General features: G+C 42.0%; 1 protein-coding gene across 1 annotated transcript; it reads right to left on the bottom strand.

The window, feature by feature from the left end:
• Positions 1-117: 117 nt before the first annotated feature.
• LOC101138707 (trem-like transcript 4 protein) lies at positions 118-13,868 on the bottom strand. The gene is given in 6 exon segments (XM_063707261.1): positions 118-223; positions 6,295-6,352; positions 7,660-7,710; positions 8,183-8,471; positions 13,777-13,808; positions 13,811-13,868. Coding segments are annotated over 6 exon segments (585 nt in total). The 3' UTR covers positions 118-126.
• Positions 13,869-16,638: the final 2,770 nt, after the last annotated feature.

Below are 16,638 nucleotides of genomic sequence, written 5' to 3' on the forward strand. Positions count from 1 at the left end.
TGATCTGGCTTCTTTTTCCTAGCCATCTTTCTAGGAACAGAGTCTGGCCCCAGCTCCATTGCCCCCCAGGCCAAACTCAGGCCCCACTCACCTGTGGCACCTGCAGGTCAGGAACACAAACAGGACTCACAGCATCAGGCCCTTGGTCAGGCGGAGTCCACACAACACAGAGACCAGGAGTTTGGGGCCAGCTGAGCCAAGGCAGATGGGGGCACTTGATTTCCTGCAGTGAGGAAGGAGAAAGGAGGATGGACTTGGGCCAGGATGTCACCTGCTGCTGCTGTGTCCCTTAGCCAGGCCCCTTGTGGCTGGAGATGTTTGTATAGAGGCCCGCCCTGAACTGACAATGACACAGGGGTATGGGGCAGAAGCCACAGAGGTCTCTGGGACTGAGAGGAGACCTAGTCAGAAGGAACCTCAAAGTCTTGAATGGAGGAAAAAGCTGGCCAGGGGAAGAACAAGGGATTGGAGTTCAGGGAAGGGGAGGGGTAGAGCCGGGGCAGTAGGAACTCTCCCTAACTAGGTCAGGTAGGACAGGACTATCAGGAGCCTCTTAGGAATCAGAGCAAAGGGCATCTTTAAGACCGGCCAAGATATCACACCTGAAGGAATGAGGCCCAGACACTGCACAGGACCTGACTAGACGCTTAGAAGCAGTGACAGAGCACAGACCTAGACCTCCTGTCTGCGGTGCCAGGGGTCCTCCCAGGTCCCCTCTGTGTGGCGCCTACTCCTGGCCTGCCTATCTCTGATTCTGGGACTACCCTTTCCCAGCAAATCTGCTTTTCCCTTGTGGCCTCAGTAGCTTCCTGCTTCAGTATTACTTAATATTTGGTAAAGCCAGTGACTTCTTTTTATTTTCACTTTTTCATGGTTGATTTAGCTAGTCATGCATCGTCTTTTTTTCATATAATTTTAGAGTAAACTTTTCAAGTTCTTTACAAAAGTAAACTGAAGTTGTGTTTGGGATTACATTTAAAGACTTTTTAATTTGGGGGAAATTGACATCTTTACAATGTTATTGCCTCTTCCAAAATCATGGATTATTTCTCTTTATTCAGATCACCTGTCATTTTTTAGCATTTTGTAGTTTTCTCCAAATAGGTCTTGCTTAAATTAATTCTTTCTAGAAACTTAATGATTTTGTCACTATAATGAAAACTATCTTATTTTTCTAAATGTTTATTTTTCATAGAGATCTACTTGTGGTGTATGTAGGTTGATTTTGTATCTGGCAGCCTTGCTAAATTCTCTTGTGAGATTTAATAGTTTGTTGTTTCTCATTCTTTTTCTGGATAGATGATCCCATCATCTGCAAGTCATGACAGTTTTTTCTCTTCTTGTCTAATCTTCTTTCTTGTAACTTGTTTTCCTTTCCTTCAAGCATTGATCAGAACCTCTAATATTATAGAAGACATTAATGGTAGCTGCAAAAATCCTGAATTTGAGTTTATGCTTTCTCCACTAAATAATGTTTACTGTAATCATTGGTGTACAATCTTTACCAAGTTATCTGTTCTTATTTCCATTTTTAAGAGCTTTTTCATATAATATAAATGTGCTCAAGGTTCCCAAATGCTTTTTGTGCAGCAGTTGACTTTTTTCCCTAGTTTATGAATTCGGTTCACTTATGTTAATAGATTTTTCTGAAGTTGAACAATCCTTTCTGTTTTGTGATAAAATTCTACTCAATCATAATACAGTCTTCTTTTTGATGAACTCTTGAATTCAGTTAGCTAATGGTAATTTGGGAATTGACTCCGCGGGCATCAGAGAAATAAACCTATAATTTAGTTTTCTTATAACCCCCGTAACTGGTTTTGTGATTTTGATGACACTAGCCCCTTCAAATAACCTGGGCTGTTCTTGCTTCTTTTCTATTTTCTGCAACATCTTGCATGAAATATAAATCAAATGTTTCTTAAAAGATTGAGTTACTGGCAAAACCACGTAAGTCTTGAATGTTCTGTGAGGGTGGGGCTTATCTACCATTTCAGTTTTCCTATTTATTTATCTATTGAAATCTGTTTCTTCTTGTGTTAATCTTCTCAGTTCATATTTTTTTAAGGAATTTGTGCACTTCTAAGGTTTAAAACAACAAGATTTTATTCAGGATTTATTTATTTTAAAATCTCTATAGAAAGAGTGCATGGTTATTTTCTTCTTTTTCTTCCATTTGTGGTTATCATCTTCTTTTATCTTCATTTGTCTTGACAAGAATATGGCTATCTTTTTAAACTTTCAAAGAATGAATTATGACTCACCTTGATCTTCATTTTCAATCATTCAATTTATTTCAGCGCTTACCATGATTCTTTCCCTCCTTTATGATTCTTTGGGCTTGCCCTGATGCTCATGTTCTATCTTCTTAAGATGCTTCCTTAGCTCATTAACTTGAAAGTTTTCATGTTTTCCAACAAATATATTCAAAGCTACTAATTACTCTCCAATATTAACTATGCCCCATACTTTTTGATATGTAGTGGTCATATTATCAAAATATATTTTATTACATACTTAATAATTCATATATGAATGTATTAATAATTAGTTTGAAAAGTGCTATTTTATCTTTACTTCTCTTATGCATTCTTAATGTCATTGCATTGGGTTTGGAGAATATATTCTGCGTCATACTGATTCTTTGGAATTTCTTCATGCTTCTTATATGTCCTCATACAAGGTGTCCTTTTTTAAATACATTCCTTTTATTTGAAAGAATGTATACTATCTGTTTTTAATTATGTAGAGGGTTATAAACATAGGTATGTCTACTTATACACAGTTCATATAATACATATTATGAATACTGTATTTTATAAAACATACATAATACATTTATATAGTTTAGAACAGTTTCAGTCTGAAACTACATATTTATATATTTGAAAATATTATTTATTTAAAAGTATAATTTATTACATATTCATTCTATATTCTTATACAGATCTCATAATATATATAATACATTTATAAATATTATATGATGGCATAGTACCTGGAATTTGTTAGTTATTTGGCTTAGAACTTAGATCCCTTTATTTAGTTTTGGTCTGATTGGTCTTTGTTCCTCTGAGAGGTATGTGAGCCTCCAACTACAATAGCTAATATTTACTTCTCCTTGCATTTCTGATAGTGTTGTTTCACATATTTCATGGCCAAAATTTAGGCAGACATGCTTATGATGGCTCTATTTTCACACTCAAGCGCATCTTTCATCAGTATATATAATGTATCTTTGTTTATTTTATAGACAAATTTATGGACATGATATTTTACCTTAAATTCTATTTTGTTCAATATTAAGAGTGCCAGAACAGTTTATTTTGTTTCCTAATAGTCAAATATAGTTTTCTAACTTTTTGAACTTTTTAAGATGTTTTTGTAAGTGTATCTATCTCTTATAGGTAATATAACATTGGAATTTTTAAAACTCAGAGTGTGTCTGTCCTTATTTTGTGAATTTAATCCACTTAAATTTATTGGAATTGCATTTATGTTAGGACTTAGCTCTACCATTTTATTTTATATTTCTATTTACTGTGCTTTATTTTTTTTAATTCATATCTAACTTTCCTTTGGCTAGAGTTTCATTTTGCTACATGAAAGGATATACTTTCTCTTGATGTAACCTGAAGACTCATATCTACATTGATTTAGTACAATTGCTACATTGAGCTTGTCTCATGAAACAAGTACCCAACCATCCTTTCATGAGCCTCTAGTGTCTCCTTTTCACCCCGTGTTGATATTGTCTAGAACAAGGGTCCCCAACCCCTGAGCTACAGACCGTACCAGCTCCTAGCCTGTTAGGAATAGGGCCACACAGCAGGAGGTGAGTGGTGGGCAAGTGAAAGAAACTTCATCTGTATTTACAGCTTCTTCCCATCACTTGCATCACCTCCTCATCTCCACCTTCTGTCAGAGCGGTGGCGATATTAGATTCTCATAGTAGCACAAACCCTATTGTGAACTGTGCATACCAGGGATCTAGTTTGCATGCTCCTTACGAAAATCAAATACCTGATGATCTGTCACTGTCTCCCATCACCCCCAGATGGGACTGTCTAGTTGGAGGAAAACAAGCTCAGGTCTCCCACAGATTCTACATTATGATGAGTTGTATAATTACTTTATTATATATTACAATGTAATAATAATAGAAGTAAAGTGCACAATAACAATAATGCACTTGAATCATCCTGAAATCATCCCCCTGTCTTAGTCACGGAGAACTTGATTTCCACGAAACTAGTCCCTGGTGCCATAAAAGTTGGGGATCACTGGTCTAGAATGTTATTTTTCAAAGATCATGAGCGTATTTTCTCCTATTCTTCATTTAGCTCCTACCTGCATTTTATATGAATCAAAAAATATAAAAATAAACATTCCCAAGATGCTGGGCACACTTACTCTCTCACCTCTTGCAGCATCCCCAGGGTTTATTTTTCATCCTGGCTTCCTTCCTCCGGGAGTGTTTTCAGTGGGGATGTTTGCATGTGGCAAACCTTCTGAGGCCTTGAGAATCCAGAGGTTTTATGATTTCACATTGGAGTGACAATTTGGCTGAATACAAAACACTATATACAAAGCTTTTCTTTAGTACTTTAGAAATATTACTCAATTGTCTTCTTACCTCTAGTGTTCCTCTTAAGAACTCAGAGGGAATTCTAATCTTGTTGCCTTGTAGGTGATCTGAAAGCCTTCAGACTTTCCCCTCTGTTTTTGATGTGCTTCTCTTTTACTTAATGGATCTACTGGTGTGTTTTGTGTGTGTGCTGTTTTCCCCTCTTTGGCAATTTATGAATCTTTTCAATGTGAGGTCTTTTCTTCTTCTATAGTTTTGAAAAGCTTCCTTAGATTCTTTCTTCAAATATTTCTTTCTTTCATCCTTTATCTCCCACAGGGGTTCTTGATACCCATATATTAGTACGTCTACTTTTCTCCTTCACGTCTCCTAACTTGTCTTTGATTTTTAAATCTCCGGTTCTTTCCAGGACCTTCCATGAGAATTCCTCACTCCTCTTCCTGCTCACTGTCCAGCCACAGCCATCCTTCATCACATACATTATGGTCTATAATATTTTTCACAACTATGATTGCGATTTGGCTCTTTTTTTCGATGGATCTTCCTTACGATCCATGTTAGAAATGCAAAATGCTTGTTCCCCAGTGCTGCAAGAAAAGCTTCGAACATAAATTTAATTTTCTCAGCCAGGCAATTTTTACTTTCTGCAGAAAGGGTGCTTCTCACAGATGAAACAACGGCTGCAGAAAGGGTACTCCTCACAGATGAAACAACGGCTGCAGAAAGGGTGCTCCTCGCAGATGAAACAACAGCGAGAGCACATCTGGACAGGGGAGGGGCAGCAGTTCTTATTCCTGATGGTGGTAGCCCCTACTGCTGTGTCATTCTCCTAGTGGCTAGGGTTGGACCGCACAGCCTAAGCTAATTCCGATTGGCTATGGAGAGGGCAGGGGTATGAGCCAGAGTGGTGGGGTGAGTAGTTTGGCAGGAAGGACGGTTAGGAACAGGTAACTAAAGGTGACTTAGGTCAGAGCAGGTGAACAGGATGAGTCAGGATGGAGCAGGTGACCAGAGGTGACTCAAGTCAAAGCAAGTGACCAGGATGAGTCAGGACGGAGCAGGTGATCAGCGGAACAGATGTGAACTATTGATTAGGACTGGTAGGAAAGTTGTTTACTGAAACTAGAAGCGAGGGGCCAAAGAGAACCAGGAAGTTAAACTTTAAAATGGAGAATCAAAGAATAAGAGAGCTGAATATGCTGACATACTGATTCCTAGAAGAGAAACTTGGGGTTCACTATATTTAACAATCCACATAGTTCATGTCTCCCCTCAACCCTTTAGCCAGACTGATCACAGGTACTTACAGTTCCTGGGGAATGGGAAGTTCCCATAGTTCTGCTTCACAAGCTTCTATTGTTGGGTGTGTTGTCATTCTTCTAAGGCAGTGCTTCTACCAAGAAGCCTAGGTATTTTGGCTTGTGAATTCAGATTCGCCTAGGCATATTAGATATGAATCTGGTAATGGGGAAGAACAGAGGCTAAATCCTCTGCCTGTTGAGGGTTAAAAGTGAGAGGGGAAAAGCCCTAAGCAGCAGTCCCCAACCTTTTTGGCACCTGGGACCTGTTTTGTGGAAGACAATTTTTCCACTGACCAGAATGTGAGGGGTGGATTCAGGATGAATGAAGCACATTATATTTATAGTGCACTTTCTTTCTATTATTATTGCATTGTAATGTTATAATGAAATAATTATACAACTCACCATAATGCAGAATCTGTGGAATCCCTGAGCTTGTTTTCCTGCAACTGGATGGCCCCATCTGGGAGTGATGGGAGATAGTGACAGATCATTAGCCATTCAATTATCATAAGGAGCGTGCAACCTAGAACCCTTGCATGCACAGTTCACAACAGGGGTCATGCTACTATGAGAATCTAATGCTGCCACTGATTTGACAGGAGGTGGAGCTCAGGCAGTAATGCAAGCTATGAAAAGAGGCTGTAATTCAGATGAACTTCACTGGCTCGCCACTCACCTCCTGCTCTGCGGCTCAGTCTCTAACAGGCTTAGGGACCACTGCCCTAGAGCACAAGACCCCAGGGACCCCCATTAACTGCGTGCTTGTTCTCTGGTTAGGGTTTCATCTTCAAACTCCCTGAGAGATAGTCTGTTTGTAATCCACCCGCGCTGGAGTTTGCAGGGGGAGAGGGCTACGGAGCAAATGCTCTGGCAGTTAGTTGTCTATTTCCATCAATAGCTCATGGCTTTTGCTGTGCTCCATGGTCCCCCAGGGCACCTGTGACCTAGTCTATTGCAGCCTATTCCTCCAGTGAAGGGGAGGTCATCATGGCCTCAAAACTCATGACTACAAGGATAGGAGCAGAATTTAAGAGTATTCCTCTCACCTTTCTCTGGCTGACATCTCCAGCCACCATCTGCCCCAGGGTGCAGTCACTCTATTCACACTCACCCTTCAACACACCAACATGGTCTAAGGTTTTCGCATTTTCTGGGTTCCATTTTGTTTCATTGCAGAAATCCATGTTGAACTGTCTTTTCCATGGTTCCTCCACAATTAACAACCTGCATCCTCTTCCCCTTTCCTCACTACCAAACTTTGATTCATGGCCTGCGGGCTCCACGGCTGTAACCTATGCCCCAACCCACCAGAGAAGGATCCCTGGGTGCCCTGGACCTGATTTCAGGGTTCAGGAGCTAATCAGGCCCTCCTTTCCCAAGACCTCCCTCCCAGTGTTAAAATCCCTGAACTGAGGCCTGAGATCTCCATACCCAGCTAAAGTTAAGTCTGGCACTGTCCTCTCCATGCTGGCGGGAGGCCAGGGACAGGAGGGCTGGGACACACATGTGCAAGGTGTTCCATATGGACTCCCCTCTGGGGACAGCTGCCCATTGTCGTGAGAACATGGCAATCTTCTGATCACATCAGATAGTGCATGTTTCTCTCCCTAGGAGACAGTGGACCCTGAAGGTAGCTTCCCACAAGCCCAGGCCCCAAGAGATCAGTGCTCAGAGGCAGGCCTCCCTGGTTTCCCCTTCCCTGAATCTGAGGCTCCCAAGCTGCCTGGTGACTCCTCTAATCTCCCCCCACCGAGGCCTCCAACCTACCTGTGTTTGTTGGGAGCCAGGTGAGGGTCCACGTAGGAGACGTGGTTGGGGCTAAAGGAAAAAGACAGCAAACACTGACTCTCCAGGGGCCCAGAAGTGAGCAGGGTCTACCCTATATATGAGAGGAGGTAGGGGCCCAGGGCCAGACCCTCAGGATGCCTTAAGCCAGGAGTGGCCTGAGCCTAAGATCTGCATGACAGAGTTGTTGGTGTGTGTGTGTTAGTGTGTGTGTGAAAAGAAGAGTTGTGGGTGTGCCTGTGTAAGACAGAGACACAGAGTGACAGAGAGACTGTGTCTCTGTCCAGGGACCTCTGGGGGTATCTTCCCAACAGTTGAGGCCAGGATGTGCCGGGTGAAGGAGAGGTGAGAGTCCATGTCTGGGTACAGGATCTTTGCTCCCTTCGGACCAGAGCAGAAGACCTGGCAGGATGGGGGATGATAGAGGCATGGGAGTGGGTAAGTGACTTTCCTTCAGGTCCCTGGGGGGGTGGCACAGTGGTATTTCCTCAAGAAAAGAGCTCACCTGCAAACACCACCAGGCTGACATCTCTGAGAACAGTGACGAAGTTTTTGGAAGTGTTGTAGATTTCACACCAGTAGGATCCCGAGTCCTCCTTCAGCTGAATCATGGTGATTTTGAAGATGCTAGCATTTGGCTTGTCCCAGATTGTGTAATGAGACTTCTAAACTGCTGTCTGGGGCTTGGAGCTGGTGACAAGTAAGGTACACCGACTTGGAGATGTCTGCTGACACCAGGATTTGGGCTGATAGAGCCCTCTCTTGGGTGAGTACTGGCATTGCAGGAAGAGGGTCTGTCCTTAGTGTTTGTAAAGTTCTTCAGGCACAGCGCCCTTTACCCAGGAACCTGCAGAAAGAAACCCAGGTCAGAGCTCTGGAGAGATGCATGACACACAATTTACCTAACTAAAAACCCTGCACATGAACACCTGAAACTAAAAGGTTTTTTTTTAAGGAAACCAAATAATGACAAAAAATAAAATGTAATCCACCAATCTTCATAGTTCAGCTGTGAAAAAGACTTGTAAAAACACTAGTAAAAGGGATTGCTGGGTCAAATGGTGTTTCTGGTTCTAGATCCTTGAGGAATTGCCACACTGTCTTCCACAATGGTTGGACTAATTTACACTCCCACCAACAGTGTAAAAGTGTTCCTATTTCTCCACATCCTCTCCAGCATCTGTTGTTTCCTGACTTTTTAATGATCGCCATTCTAACTGGCATGAGATGATATCTCATTGTGGTTTTGATTTGCATTTCTCTAATGATCAATGATGATGAGCTTTTTTTCTTATGTTTGTTGGCTGCATAAATGTAGGATTATAAATCATTCTACTATAAAGACAGATGCACACGTATGTTTATTGCAGCACTGTTCGCAATAGCAAAGACTTGGAACCAACCCAAATGTCTATCAATGATAGACTGGATAAAGAAAATGTGGCACATACACACCATGGAATACTATGCACCAAAAAAAGGATGAGTTCATGTTCTTTGCAGGGACTTGGATGAAGCTGGAAGCCATCATTCTCAGCAAACTAACACAGGAACAGAAAACCAAACACCACATGTTCTCATTCATAAGTGGGAGTTGTACAATGAGAACACATGGACACGGGGAGGGGAACATCACACACTGGGGCCTGTCAGGGGTTGTGGGGCTAGGGGAGGTATAGCTTTAGGAGAAATACCTAACGTAGATGACGGGTTGATGAATGCAGCAAACCACCATGGCACCTGTATACCTATGTAACAAACCTACAAGTTCTGCACATGTATCCCAGAACTTAAAGTACAATAATAATAAGAAGAAGAATATTAAGGGATAACCCCCCAAAAATACTAGTAAAAGATTGTAAATGATGCATATGGACTTAACCAAAAGCTATGATATACCTATGTCAGGAGGGTGGAGACTTGGGTAGTTTATGCAGCTAAATCTGCCTTTCAGACAGGACACCAACAATAATAAAAATCTGACATTTTGGTATATATATACACATATATATGCGTATATATGAAATGTACATATATATGCGTATATATGAAATATACATATACGCGTATATATGAAATATACATATACGTGTATATATGAAATATACATATATACGTGTATATATGAAATATACATATATACGTGTATATATGAAATATACATATATGTGTATATATGAAATATACATATGTGTATATATGAAATATACATATGTGTATATATGTGTATATATGAAATATACGTATGTGTATATATGTGTATATATGAAATATACGTATATGTATATGTGTATATATGAAATATACGTATATGTATATGTGTGTATATATGAAATATACATATGTGTGTGTATATATGAAATATACATATATGTGTGTATATATGAAATATACATATGTGTGTATATATGAAATATACATATATGTATATACGTATCTATGAAATATACATGTATGTATATATGTATCTATGAAATACACATGCATGTATCTATGAAATACACATGTATGTATCTATGTATATACACATGTATGTATCTATGTATATACACATGTATGTATCTATGTATGTATATACATGTATGTATATACGTATATATGTATGTATATACATGTATGTATATACGTATATATGTATGTATATACATGTATGTATATACGTATATATGTATATACATGTATGTATATACGTATATATGTATATACATGTATGTATATACGTATATATACATGTATGTATATACGTATATATACATGTATGTGTGTGTATACCTGTATGTATGTATGTATACCTGTATGTATGTATGTATACATGTATGTATGTATGTATGTATACATGTATGTATATATGTGTATATATACATGAAATGTCTGTGCAGATCATTTCCACATTTTTAAACTGGATTTTTTGGGGTTTTGCTGTTGAGATTTTTGAGCTCCATGTATATTCTGGATATTATTCTCCTGTCAGATGAGTAGTTTGCAAATATTTTCTTTCATTCTGTAGGTTGTCTTTCCACTTCGTTGCTTGTTTCCTTTGCTGTGCAGAAGTTTTGTATTTTGTTATGATCCCCTTTGTTTATTTTTGCTTTTCATGCTGTGCTTTTGAAGTCTTATCATACAATCTTTTTTTACAAATCATTATCTTGAAGAGTTTCTTCTTTTTTTCTAGCAGTTGTATAGTTTCAGGACTTACACTTTGGTCTTTAATCCATTTGAATTGATTTTTGGATAGGGTGAGAGATGGAAATCTAGATTTATTCTTCTGCATATTAATATCCAGTTTTGCCAGGACTATTAATTGAAGAGATTGCCCTTCCCCTAAAACAAGTTCATGATGCTGTTCTTAGAAATCAGTTGGCTGTATATACATGAATTAATTTATTTGTTCTCTATTCTGTTCCATTAGTCTATATGTCTGTGTTTATGTCAGTGCCATGCTCTTTTGGTCACTATAGTTTTGTAGCATATTTTGAAATCTGAAAATTCAGCTTTGTTGTTTTTGCTCGAAATAGCTTTTGCTAATTTGGGTTCTTTTATGGTTCCACATGAATTTTTAGGTTATTTTTCTATTTCCATGTAGCATGATCATTTTAACAATATTAATTCATCCAGTTCCCAAACATGGGATGTTTTCCATTATTTTGTATCTTTTTCAATTCTTTTCCTCAGTATTTTATAGTTTTCCTTGTAGAGTTTTTTCTCCTACTTGGTTAAATTATTCTTGGTATTTTTTGTCACTATTTTAAATGGTATTGCTTTTTAAATTTTATTTTAGCTATTTTATTGTTCATGTGTAGGAACACTACTGACTTTTGTATGTTGATTTTATATCCCGCAACTTTAGTGAATTTACTTATCAGCTCTAAGAGTTTTTTGGAAGAGTCTTAAGGTTTTTCTGAATATAAAATCATGTCACGTGCAAACAGGGACAATTTGATTTCCTTCTTTCCAATTTGGATGCCCTTGCTTTCTGTTGCCTGATTGCTCTGCCTAAGACTTCTAGTACTAAGTTGAATTAGAATGGTGAGAATGGGCATCCTTGTCTTGTTCCAAATCCTAGAGGAAAGGCTTTTAGCTTTTTCCTGTTCAATATGATGTTAACTGTAGGTTATCTTATAGGGTCTTATTGTGTTGAGGCACTTTCCTTCTATACCTGATTTATTGAGACTTTTCATTATGATGGCATGTTGTATTAATCAAATGCTTTCCCTGCATCTGTTGAGATGTTCATATGGTTTCTGTCCTTCATTTTGTTGATCTGATGTATCACATTTATTGGTTTGCATATATTGAACCATCCTTGCATCCCTGGAATGAATCCCGCTTGATCATGGTGTATAATCTTTTTGATTTCCTGTTGTATTTGGATTGCTAGTATTTTGCTGAGGATTTTTGCATATGAGCTCATCAGGAATATTGGCCTGTAGTTTTCCTTTATAGGTGTATCCTTATCTGGTTTTGGTATCAGGGTTATGCTGGCCTCATAGAACAAGTTTGGAAGAATTATTTCTCCCTCAATATTTTGAGTTAGTTTGAGGAGAATTGGTATTAGGTTTTCTTTAAACTTCAACAGAATTTAGCAATGGAGTCATCTGGGCTTTCCTTTGTTCAGAGATTTTTTATTACTGATTCAATTTTCTTACTCATTATTTGTCTATTCATGTTTCCTACTTCTTGGTTCAATTCTGATAGGATGTGTGTGTCCAGAAATTTATGTTTCTTCTGGGTTTTTTAATTTATTAGTGCATAGTTGCCAATAATAGTCTCTAATGAGCCTTTGTCTTTCTGTTATATATGTCACAGAAGAAGAATAGTTGTTCCACACACCTTGGAGGTCTGTCTCCAGCTCAGATTAAGTCACCAGGTGGAACAGATGGCATGGAAAGCTCAGAGTGTGCTGTCCCATCATTCTCAAGCAATACCTGGGTGTCTAGTAGGGATGGAGGCTTAGGTAAGGCCCTGAAGAGCTTTTATCTATTCCAGAACATGGCACTTTCTGAACAGAGTCAACCCTAAAAGACACTCTGGATTCAACATAACTTGTGTCTGAATGAGGATCACTGCACAGAGGACAGAAGAAAGCAGAGTATTACTTTGGGATTAGCTGAGGCCCTAGGCTCATGCCTCTCTTGTGGATTCCAGAGAACCAGGCTGGACCACATCAGGCACTATCTCCTGCTCCAAGCAGGCCCAGGGGGTCCTGAACCTGAGCAGGTAGAATGACCTTCCCTCCAATTTCTATCCCCATGCCCTAACACAAGCCTTAGATGTACCCACTTCAAGCCAGCAAAAGTCCCATTCTCAACCCCAGAGAAAAGGAGCTGGGGCTTGGGGCACTATGACTATATAAGCTTCTTATACCCCTTGGACAAGGCATCAACCTAGCAAATGTGGTCTGGTGGTGAATGAAATCTGAGCAATCAGGAGCCTCTTTCTTGCAGTTAAAGAATGGGACCAACAGCTCTAAGAACCTGATGAGCAAAGAGACACTCTGGCTGTCACAGGGTGGGAGCTGGAGGTGGGTGTCAGTGAACACTTGCTGGAGGAGGAGAAATTTTGAAGGTAGCAGAAGATTTATAAAGCATAGAAGGGGTTAGCATTCCATGCTGGGGAGTACTGGGAGCAGGTGGTGGAGACACACGTACAAAGCGTCATCTACAAACATAGATGGCTTAGCTGAGTGGAGAAAGGAGAAGGATTGGTTAGAGCAGGACAATAAATTTCTTTAGCAGAGAGCCTTGAATGCTGTGCAGCCCTGTCACTGTGCACTGCAGTCAAAGGGAAGTGTTAAGGGCTTCCTGGAGGCCCCTTTGTGGAAGCATGAGGAGCTCAGTGCAGATTCCCCCAGCAGCCACGAGCAGGAGGAATGAGGTGGGTAGATACTAGAAGCAGGAGGGAGACCTGGTGGATTCCTTTGGAGTGAGAAGGGTTTGGGGCTCCCAGGAAAGGTTGAGGCCCATGTTCCACAGGCCCAAGCCCCACTTGTCTGTTCTGCTGGCCAGGAGGACGGAGCAGGCTGGGCTTCCAAGCACAACCTTCAGCAGACACACGCACTTGTGGGTTCAGGAGGGTCAGACCTGGGGAGCCCACACTTGCCTTTGACTTGGCAGACCTGGCAGTGCCGGCCATGTTCTGATGTGCCGATTCATCCTGAACAGAGGCCTGGTGTTCTCGATCCTGTTTGTCATTCTTTGAAAGTCTGGGCCTTGGGTGAGTGGGGGCTGGGCCAGGCTTGAGGTGGAAGTGAATGAGGCAATGAGACAGCTACTGCAGATGCTGCTGTGGGGGGACTGCCTCCCAGGGGCTCCCCAGGGCTCTTGTCCCCTGACTCCTCCTCACTTCTGTTCTCAGGAGGTCTTTGGACAGGGGCAGCGCCAGGCCCTGGGACAGGGGAAGGATGTGAACCGGCTGGACTTGGTTCCCAGATGGACGACCAGAGCAGGAGGGCAGGAGAGGCTGTGCTGATTGGACCCCAGGCTTTCCTTCAGGGCAGGCAGGGCAGGCTTAGGCCTGGCGAGCTCAGATGGACCCTTTTCAAGCACCGTCCTTTCTCTCACTCCTCAGGTGAGGCGGCCTCCTGAAGAATCTCCACAAGGCCAACCCTGGAGACCAGCAGACTCTCCCTTCCAGGATCCCACAGGTGCACCCTTCCTGCCCAGCAACATCACATTCCCTGGTTCTGTTCAGTGGTCAAGAAAGGCCTCCTCGACTACCTCCCTGAGCTCACTGCTTAGTCCCCCAACCCCAAGAGGGAGACATGAGGGCGGTCCTCAGAAATCACAGTGAGGGCCATCGGTCTGGGCATTAAATAGAGCAATTGGGACTCACAAGGTGTAACTCGAGAGGGCCTGACATCCATTTCCCGCTGCCTTCCTCAATCCCTCTGCTGGGATGTCTCTGGCCCTTGGGCAGACCCTGCACCGAGACACATACCTCTTCTGGGGAGTTTAAGTAATCAACTTGTTTTTAGAGCAGTTTAGGTTCTCAAAACAATGAGGGAAAGTACATAGAGTTCCCGTATACCTCCTGCTCCTCACATGCACAGCCCCCCACTACCCACATCCTGCCCAGGGGTCCGGCTGTTACAGCCGGCTACCCTACATTGAGGCATCCTGTCATCAAGCACACAACCATCCTGAGGGCTCACTCTTGCTGCTGAGCACGCGCTGTCTGTGCTTTGACAGACGTGTGATGACATCAACTCATCACTGTGGGATCACACAGTTGCTCCACTGCCCTCCAAATCCTCTGTGCTCCCTCGTTCATCCCCTCTGTTTATAAATAGGGAAAAGGTTATTCCAAAACTGGCTTCAGTTCAGTGATTAGTGTGGAGGAAAAAGGGCTCCATGTAAAATAAAGCTTCTTCCCCAAAGCCTCTGAATTTTAACCCTCAGAAGGCAGAGGGCCCACGTTGGCTTTCCTTTCTTTACTTGGTCTTCTCTGCCCTCCAGCTGCAGTTTGGGAAGCCTCCAGGCCTGGAGCATGGAGAGGAGAAGAGGAAGGGTCAGGAAAGTCTGGTGATGACTCAAAGAGTTCAAGCTGAAGTTTCTCAGAGGGCACCGTTGTGGGCTCTTCTGATGACACCCTGCCTGTCACCTGCAGTTTCCTCACGCAGCCTTGGATCTCCTTCCTGGCGGGTGCTCCTGACATCTCCTTCAGCCTCCAAGCCGTTCGCAGTCCACTTCCAGCTTCCTGCCATGCATCCCTCCACCTCCAGCAGGCCTTTTGGATGGGATCTACGACCACCCATGCTGGGTGCCTCACATCTGTGCAGCCCAACATCTGGCCCACGGAAGCCATCCACTTCCTTCACCCCAACAAAGTCATGGAGCCTGGGGGCCCCCACAGGGTCACCTCTCCTCCATTCCACCATCAGGACAGCTTGCCGCCTGCTGTCTGTACCCAATACAGCTCTCAGACTGAGTCCAACTCAGCTGCTACATCTCCCAGACTGCAGGGGCCACAACCATCTTTCCAAGTTGTGACCCTATCTCAAGCCTCTCCCTAGGTTTGAGATAAGATGCAGGAATCCAACCCTCTCTTCCCCAGAGTCACAGCACAACTACCAGCTGTCTCCAAAAGTCCTCTCCCAATCTTCACACTCCTCACAACTTTCTACCCTTGTTGCGTGTGAGGGATTCATTCCTCAAAGAAGGTTTCAATACCTTTTGGCATGTGCTTCACACTGGCCTCCCACCTCACTCTGACAGATAGCATATATTTTCTTGGGACTTGTATTAGTCAAGATTTAGCTGCAAACTACAAAATCCAAGCTACGGATTTTAAGGAGAAAGAGATTTTTAAAATCAAACATTAAATGCTTTACAGAATCAGATCCTATGTAATTTCTGGGCATGACTCTTAAAGCCACAGGATGGGCTACTAAGGGACCACTGCCTTTGCCACAGTCAACACCCTTTCCAAATCAGGCAACTTTCCAAATCTGGAAGCTGCCATCACAGCCCTGGCTGCAGAACCCCTCCATCTCACCCATAGTCTACCAGCACAATGGATGCCTCTCTTCCCATTCTAGCTCACTTCCTCATTTAAGTCTCATACAAATACATTGAATGGGTGGGACCTAAAATATATCTGGAACCCTAGCTGCAAAGGAATCAGAAATGATCTTGTAGACCTTTTACTATAGAAAGACCCATGAGAAAGAGGTGGCAGCCACTCATAGTGGCTCACATCTGTAATTCTAGCACTCTGGGAGGCTAAGCTGGGTGGATCTCTTGAGTCCAGGAGTTCAAGACAAGCCTGGCCAACATGGTGAAACATTGTCTCTATGAAAAGCAATAATAATAATAATAACCAGGTGCATTGGTGTGTGCCCACACTCCCAGCTACTCAGGAGGCTGAGGTGGGAGGATCACTTGAGCCCTGGGAGGTCAAGGCTGCAATGAGCCATGATCACACCACTGCACTCCAACCTGGGTGAAAGTGTAAAACTCCATC

The sequence above is a fragment of the Gorilla gorilla genome, chromosome 5 (genome assembly GCF_029281585.2).
Source record: "Gorilla gorilla gorilla isolate KB3781 chromosome 5, NHGRI_mGorGor1-v2.1_pri, whole genome shotgun sequence".
Classification (NCBI taxonomy): Eukaryota; Metazoa; Chordata; class Mammalia; order Primates; family Hominidae; genus Gorilla; species Gorilla gorilla.